Below are 9,040 nucleotides of genomic sequence, written 5' to 3' on the forward strand. Positions count from 1 at the left end.
TTACAACCCCCAGCAACACAAATACACCCCAATCATTACAACCCCCAGCAACACAAATACACTCCAATCATTACAACCCCCAGCAACACAAATACACTCCAATCATTACAACCCCCAGCAACACAAATACACTCCAATCATTACAACCCCCAGCAACACAAATACACTCCAATCATTACAACCCCCAGCAACACAAATACACTCCAATCATTACAACCCCCAGCAACACAAATACACTCCAATCATTACAACCCCCAGCAACACAAATACACCCCAATCAATACAACCCCCAGCAACACAAATACACCCCAATCATTACAACCCCCAGCAACACAAATACACTCCAATCATTACAACCCCCAGCAACACAAATACACTCCAATCATTACAACCCCCAGCAACACAAATACACTCCAATCATTACAACCCCCAGCAACACAAATACACTCCAATCATTACAACCCCCAGCAACACAAATACACTCCAATCATTACAACCCCCAGCAACACAAATACACTCCAATCATTACAACCCCCAGCAACACAAATACACTCCAATCATTACAACCCCCAGCAACACAAATACACTCCAATCATTACAACCCCCAGCAACACAAATACACTCCAATCATTACAACCCCCAGCAACACAAATACACTCCAATCATTACAACCCCCAGCAACACAAATACACCCCAATCATTACAACCCCCAGCAACACAAATACACTCCAATCATTACAACCCCCAGCAACACAAATACACTCCAATCATTACAACCCCCAGCAACACAAATACACTCCAATCATTACAACCCCCAGCAACACAAATACACCCCAATCATTACAACCCCCAGCAACACAAATACACCCCAATCATTACAACCCCCAGCAACACAAATACACTCCAATCATTACAACCCCCAGCAACACAAATACACTCCAATCATTACAACCCCCAGCAACACAAATACACCCCAATCATTACAACCCCCAGCAACACAAATACACCCCAATCATTACAACCCCCAGCAACACAAATACACTCCAATCATTACAACCCCCAGCAACACAAATACACTCCAATCATTACAACCCCCAGCAACACAAATACACTCCAATCATTACAACCCCCAGCAACACAAATACACTCCAATCATTACAACCCCCAGCAACACAAATACACTCCAATCATTACAACCCCCAGCAACACAAATACACTCAAACCATTACAACCCCCAGCAACACAAATACACTCAAACCATTACAACCCCCAGCAACACAAATAAACTCAAATCATTACAACCCCCAGCAACACAAATACACTCAAATCATTACAACCCCCAGCAACACAAATACACTCAATTCATTACAACCCCCAGCAACACAAATACACTCAAATCATTACAACCCCCAGCAACACAAATACACTCAAATCATTACAACCCCCAGCAACACAAATACACTCAAATCATTACAAACTCCAACAACACAAATAAACTCAAATCATTACAACCCTCAGCAACACGAATATACTCAAATCATTACAACCCCCAGCAACACAAATACCCTCAAATCATTACAACCCCCAGCAACACAAATCATTACAAACTCCAACAACACAAATAAACTCAAATCATTATAGCCCCCAGCAACACAAATACACTCAAATCATTACAACCCCCAGCAACACAAATAAACTCAAATCATTGCAACACTCAGCAACACAAATAAACTCAAATCATTACAAACTCCAACAATACAAGTAAACTCAAATTACAGACTCCAGCAACACAAATAAACTCCAATCATTACAAGCCCCAGCAACAGGTTGATGAAGGAAGGGCCGTGGATGTCGTCTATATGGATTTCAGTAAGGCATTTGACAAAGTCCCACATGGCAGGTTGGTTAATGTAAGGGGAGGATGATGTAATTTTTGAAAATAATGAGCCGACAGGCTCAGAGCAGGGAAAATGGGAAGTGAAATATGCTGTATAGACGCTTTGCAGGAGCAGGTGCTTGACCACCAGTATGTAATCAGTTGCTTGTGGTCGTTACGAGAGAAATGGTTACTGCGGACTATAAAAGGAAAAATAGGCGCTGGAGGGCTGAACAGTTCACGATGAGGAAGCGCGCGGGAACCAATAAGCGAGGGAAGAGGAGGGGCGTATGATGAACTCGCGGATGCATATAAAGTATGATCATGTATTGTAAGTGTGTGTGTTCCTACGGGACTGCACCCTTTCTTGCAAGAAAGAATAAATTGACTTAGAAGAACACTCATCCGTGTCTTTGATCTCGAACAGGGTTAAGGGGGAGAGAAGTGGACTCGTGTCCCCAGAGGTGTCTCCTGAGGGGGTTGCTGCCGGTGGAAACCTAACGGTGACAACTAAGCCGGTCGAGCGTTCACCCCTTCAGGACTGGGTCAGTTGCTCGGGTGTAATCCATACAAACTGACTGGCCTCAGACTGGGAGCCGTGCCTACTTCCGACAATTTGGGGGCTCGTCCGGGATCTTGAATTATAACGGGGACCTCTCGCAGGAGGACCGACTCGGTGTAATAAGACGCGTCCGGTGTATATTTACACCTACAAGACGCCGCTTCGGTCCTCAGGTAGGGAGGTCTGAAACCACTCAATTGAGATAATTCTGAACCCCTAGACGGAGGTCACACGGATGAGTGTGGGAGGAGGACTGTGACAGGGATTGGGAGATAGAAGGGGGTACACACATAGACGAAAGTCAGACAACTCCGTGCACGGATCAAGGTAAGAAATTTCGCTCTGACTCTGCTTCGGGCAGACGAGAGTCATTATCTTCCTTGTTGACTTCATGGTTATGACAGTTTGATCTGAGGGTGTGGGTGAGTCATACTCAAGACGACTACTGGAGACTAACCATGGGAAACAGATCGTCCCGGGGATGGGACGGGGCCCTCAAGGGGAAGAACAAGCATAAGGGAATACCCCCTTCTAGTCCATTAGGGTCGCAACTACAAAATTGGGATGACGAGACGAGGACAAGAAATTTGGAGAGAAAAGTTATGATTAAATATTGTTGTTTTGTATGGACAACAGAGCCAATCCGAGCACCATCTGTATTCTGGCCGGAATACGGGTCGGACGAGGATTGGATCTGCCAACTCTTAAATCTCTATGTGAATAGTAAACCATCATCCAGCCCCGAGGAAGTTAAATATGCAGCTTGCTGGGTGGGGGCGGCACTCGGGTCACCCCTTCAGTCCCACTACTTCGATTTAATAAACTGCAAGTTGAATCTCAAGTCTGATCTCCAAGTGGTGACTTTTCCCACAACAAATGACGTAGTCGGTTGGGTCTGTATTACTGGTACGTCCGATCGGTGGCCACGATCGGAAGCCGGAATAGAGATCATCGAATCTGTAGGAGTCAGACTGAGTCAACGGTGTAGTTTTCTGGGGTAAAATTTGGGGAATTTGTGATATAGTTGAGACGTTAAAAAAAACCCCTAGAAGCGGCAGTAATAAAAATTAAAGCGCACCAAAGGGAACCAGAGAGGGACAACCCCGACGCGTTAAAATACAAAGGGAACCAAGCCGCAGACAAGGCTGCGCAATTAGCGCTAGAACAAGAAGCAATTGGCGAGTGGCCAATAGCAGTTATGAGTCAAACAGCAGAATAAAAGCGACTGTTTAAGATGTTAAGTCTGAATAAATGTTGGAAGCTTCCATGTGTATCTGTGTGTTTAACAACGTGATTGTGTGAATGTTTTGTTGGTGTTCGCTTTAATGTTTTAATGTTGAGCAAGGAGTTAAACCTTGGAAGGACCATGTGCTCTTTCCTTGTCTTGAAGTTAAAATAAGAGTATATTTAAGACTTGTCGAGGACGCCCCGGACAAGATCCAGTGGGACCCGGAAGGGGAAGTGTTGATCGAAACCCTTAAGCAAAAGCTAGCGACCGCCCCGGTCCTGAGTCTGCCGAATTTCAACAAAGCATTCAGGTTATTTGTTAACGCGAAGCAGGGCACTGCGCTTGGGGTCCTGACCCAAGACTGGGGTGGGGATAGGAAGCCGGTGGCTTTCTTGTCAAAAGTCCTAGATCCGGTATCTCGGGGCTGGCCGGAATGAGTCCAAGCGGTCGCTGCCACAGCCAAATTGGTAGAAGAGAGTAGGAAGTTAACGTTCGGGGCGCCTTTAACCGTCACAACACCTCACCAGGTAAGAACAATCCTGAGTCAGAAAGCCGGAAGATGGCTGACGGACTCAAGGATCCTGAAGTACGAGGCTGTATTGTTAGATCGTGACGACCTTAGGATAGAGATTGGCTCCTGTCAGAACCCAGCAGAATTCCTATGGAAAGGGGAGAATAGGGGCAAACTTGAGCACCGTTGTTCAGACATAATAGAGCTCCAGAGTAAGGTGAGGGAAGACCTAAGGGACAGACCCCTTCATGTGGGGAGGAGATGGTACATTGACGGGTCTTCCCGGGTGATAGACGGAAAACGATATAATGGATATGCCATTATTAGCGAGGAAGGTTGGAAGCTGGAGGAAAGAGGGAGACTGCCTAACTCCTGGTCTGCCCAGACATGTGAACTGTATGCTCTGCATCGGGCCCTGAGGAATCTGGAAGGGCAAGTAGGAACGGTGTACACGGACTCCAAATATGCATTTGGCATCGTGCATACCTTCGGGAAGATTTGGAAGGAGAGGGGAATGATAAATAGTAGGGGAAAGGAGTTGGTCCATGAGGAGTTAGTGGTAAAAATACTGGAGGATCTGTTAAAGCCACGAGAAATCGCAGTGGTCCATGTGAAAGGTCACCAGAAGGGTACGGGAACAGAGATCAGGGGAAACCAGTTAGCAGATGAACAGGCGAGATTGGCGGGGATGGAAGAGGAGGCGGCTGAATGTCTGGTATGGGTGCCCCATGTCCCAGAGATAAATGAGGCGCCGGTATTCACTGAAACAGATGAGACTGAATTCAAAGAATTGGGGGGGCAGAAAGGGGGGGGACGGAAAATGGACCTTGCCTGATGGGAGACAATTGTTGAACCGTCCCCTAGCCAGAGGAATACTAAGTCACCTCCACCAAGGGGGGCATTGGGGGGTCCAAGCCCTGTGCGATATGTTTCTACGCCGATACGCACACCCCGGAATCTACACGGTGGCCAAACAGGTTACGAGGGATTGCCTGATCTGTAGGAGGGTTAATAAGAGGGGTCTGAGACAGAACACAACCACGGGAGGGAGAAGCCCCGCCTATAGACCCTTTGAATACATGCAGGTAGACTATACCGAACTCCCTCCCCTCGGCCGATTGAAGTATCTCCTCGTAATAGTGGACCATCTGACAGGATGGGTAGAAGCGTTCCCAACTGCCACAGCTACAGCGGCTCAAGTTAGTAAAGTCCTTCTAGAACAAGCTATCCCGCGATTTGGGCTCCCCAGGGCCATAGACTCTGACCAAGGTAGCCACTTCACTTCGACCACCCTCCAGAGCATAATAAAAGCGGTTGGGGTAGACTGGGATTTTCACAACCCCTGGCACCCCCAGTCCTCAGGCAAGGTTGAGCGGATGAATCAGACCCTTAAAAAAACAACTCACGAAACTGACCACTGAAACCGGGTTGCCTTGGACTAAGTGTCTTCCCTTGGCTCTCCTACAAATACGAACGCAACCGCGACGTGATTTAGGTGTCTCCCCGTATGAAATGATGTTCGGTCTCCCCTTCAATGGACCAAGGGGGGAGTTCCCTGTCTTTGAGTCCAGAGATGTGTTTGTACGCAAATATGTTGAGGCCTTGGAATCTGCTCTGTCTCGTTTACGTCAACAGGGACTCCTGGCACAGACACCGCCTCTTGAATTCGCGATTCACTCTATCAAACCGGGACAGTGGGTCCTAATTAAGAATTGGAGGCAACGAACGTTGGAACCGGTTTGGGACGGCCCCTTCTTGGTACTGTTGACCACTGAGACTGCTATTCGAATCGCTGAAAGGGGCTGGACTCATTACACCAGGGTCAAGGGACCGGTACCAGCTCCGGAGGAGGGGGCGCCGACTCTGGGCGATCAAGCCTCAGCGGAGAATACTGCGGAAGACTGAACAGACAATATTCTGAAATGGACTATAATTACAGTATTGAAATGCTACTAACATTACTAACGACATGGTCAATGTCTTTGGGGAGGGACTTTGGGACTGTGAGGGTTGCGCGGCGGGTGTATCAGGAAGCGGTTGATAGGTGGTACGCGGAAGAGGCGGCTCATGCAGGCCAGATATACTCTCTCACCATAAATGAAGCGTCCCAGGTGCAGGTAATAGAAATTGACCTTTGCCAGATGGTGCCATGCGGAACTGTAAGGGGAACTTAATCAGACTACAATAAACCTCGCAAGACAAAAAGGGTATCAGGGAGAGGAGATGGAATTGATTTTCATGGGAAAGGGGCTAGGTGAAGAAAAATCTCTCGGGGTGCGGGGACGGGTAGCGTTAGTCCCGCGGGCCATCCTCCCGAGGGATTGCGGGCTAAACCGGTGTAATCCGCTATACCTGACCGTGAAGCAGACTGAATGGATGGCAAACGGGGGTAGGCACATGTGTCTAGACAATGAAGTACTTGGGGTAAGGGTCAGGGAGGAAAGACTGTGTTGCGTAAGGATCATGGTTCAGAAAGCGACGGCTGGCAATTCCCCAGTTCTGCGCACGGCGACCCCTGCCCTGGGAAGCTCTGAGGGGATTAGGGTGATACAAGTAAAAGATCTCAGGAAAACCATTGAAATAGAAACGGGCTTTGGGGAAACGAATGCCTGGATGGAATGGGTCAAGTATACGGTCCAAAGCCTCGAGAAGGGCAATTGTTATGCATGCACGGGCAGTCGGCCGACTCCACAGGTGGTTCCCTTCCCGGTGGGATGGGATAAAGAGCCAAAACAGATGGAATGCCTGGTAAAATTATACCAGCACCGGGCGGCCTGGGATGACCCCACCTGCCAGTCCCTGGGCCTGACGTTTCCCCCTGTAAGATCTAACAGGGAATCGCAGCCCCCGGTGTTTTCTGGGGTATTAGGAACACATCACACCTGTGTCTCCCGGACTGGGGAGAAACTGGATAGGCAGGTGGGCACTTTTGACAGGTGTGGTACGATCAAGGAAGTTAACGACGCCACCGAGGAAGGGAATTATTCCCAGATCCAGGTACCCCGAGCTGACCTCTGGTGGTACTGTGGAGGGGGGATTCTGCGGCCAACGTTACCCCGAAGATGGAAAGGAACCTGTGCGATAGTCCAATTGGTTGTCTCATTCACCCTGGCATTCGAACACCCAGAACCCCGGGGAGACCGGCGAGCAGAGAGGAGTCTATCTACCTCTTTTGACGACCAGGTCTATCTGGACAACATAGGGGTCCCTAGGGGGGTTCCCGATGAGTATAAAGCTAGGAACCAGATAATGGCGGGGTTTGAGTCTCTGTTCTGGTGGGTGACCATAAATAAAAACGTGGATTGGATCAACTACATCTACTATAACCAGCAGCGATTTATTAATTACACCCGGGATGCAGTGAAGGGAATAGCGGAACAACTGGATGCCACCAGTAGGATGGCTTGGGAGAATAGATTAGCATTGGACATGATCTTAGCAGAGAAAGGAGGGGTCTGCGTCATGATAGGGACACAGTGTTGTACCTTTATTCCAAATAACATCGCTCCTGATGGGTCGATAACCAGAGCGCTAGAAGGACTAACGACCCTGGCTGATGAATTGGCTGAAAACTCGGGAGTGGACACAGATCTTACCGGGTGGCTGGAAAGGTGGTTCGGGAAATGGAAAGGGGTTGTGGTATCCGCCCTCATCTCCTTTATAGTAGTAGCGGGGGTACTGGTCGCCTTAGGATGCTGTGTTATCCCTTGTATCCGGGGCCTGACCCAAAGACTTATTGAGACCGCTTTGACTAAGCGTGATACCCTGGATGGACGAGTAGTAGGCCTACACTTGACGTCAGAGGAAGGGCAGGGTCTCCTAGACGCCAAGGCCGGCAATGGCACCTGGGACGAACAGGCAGGCATAATGCGAGAGGGATTAGAAAATACACTAGGTATCAAAAATTACAGTGCATAAGGAAAGACAGGGGGGATTGTAAGGGGAGGATGATGTAATTTTTGAAAATAATGAGCCGACAGGCTCAGAGCAGGGAAAATGGGAAGTGAAATATGCTGTATAGACGCTTTGCAGGAGCAGGTGCTTGACCACCAGTACGTAATCAGTTGCTTGTGGTCGTTACGAGAGAAATGGTTACTGCGGACTATAAAAGGAAAAATAGGCGCTGGAGGGCTGAACAGTTCACGATGAGGAAGCGCGCGGGAACCAATAAGCGAGGGAAGAGGAGGGGCGTATGATGAACTCGCGGATGCATATAAAGTATGATCATGTATTGTAAGTGTGTGTGTTCCTACGGGACTGCACCCTTTCTTGCAAGAAAGAATAAATTGACTTAGAAGAACACTCATCCGTGTCTTTGATCTCGAACAGGGTTAAGGGGGAGAGAAGTGGACTCGTGTCCCCAGAGGTGTCTCCTGAGGGGGTTGCTGCCGGTGGAAACCTAACGGTGACAACTAAGCCGGTCGAGCGTCCACCCCTTCAGGACTGGGTCAGTTGCTCGGGTGTAATCCATACAAACTGACTGGCCTCAGACTGGGAGCCGTGCCTACTTCCGACATTAAGAAGGTTAAGGCTCATGGGATACAAGGAGAAGTGGCTAGATGGGTGGAGAACTGGCTTGGCCATAGGACAGTAAGAAGTCTCACAACACCAGGTTAAAGTCCAACAGGTTTATTTGGTAGCAAAATGCATCATTTCGCATTTATCCGGATTAAACTCCATCTGCCACCTCTCCGCCCAATTTGTAATGGTTGGAGTTTATTTGTGTTGCTGGAGTCTGTAATTTGAGTTTATTTGTATTGTTGGAGTTTGTAATGATTTGAGTTTATTTGTGTTGCTGAGTGTTGCAATGATTTGAGTTTATTTGTGTTGCTGGGGGTTGTAATGATTTGAGTTTATTTGTGT

General features: G+C 48.2%; 1 protein-coding gene across 1 annotated transcript; it reads left to right on the forward strand.

Annotated features, from left to right (window-relative positions):
* The first annotated feature begins 3,726 nt into the window (after positions 1-3,726).
* On the forward strand, positions 3,727-8,741 carry LOC144500925 (uncharacterized). Its single transcript, XM_078224425.1, has one exon. The coding sequence runs from the start codon at positions 6,401-6,403 to the stop codon at positions 8,093-8,095; it is 1,695 nt and encodes a 564-aa protein (XP_078080551.1). The 5' UTR covers positions 3,727-6,400; the 3' UTR covers positions 8,096-8,741.
* The last annotated feature ends 299 nt before the right edge of the window (positions 8,742-9,040 follow it).

The sequence above is a fragment of the Mustelus asterias genome, chromosome 11 (genome assembly GCF_964213995.1).
Source record: "Mustelus asterias chromosome 11, sMusAst1.hap1.1, whole genome shotgun sequence".
Taxonomy (NCBI): domain Eukaryota; kingdom Metazoa; phylum Chordata; class Chondrichthyes; order Carcharhiniformes; family Triakidae; genus Mustelus; species Mustelus asterias.

What these genes read in the sequence shown, in the direction of transcription:
- LOC144500925 (XM_078224425.1), top strand. Translation starts at nt 6,401, where the DNA reads ATGGAATTGATTTTCATGGGAAAGGGGCTAGGTGAAGAAAAATCTCTC.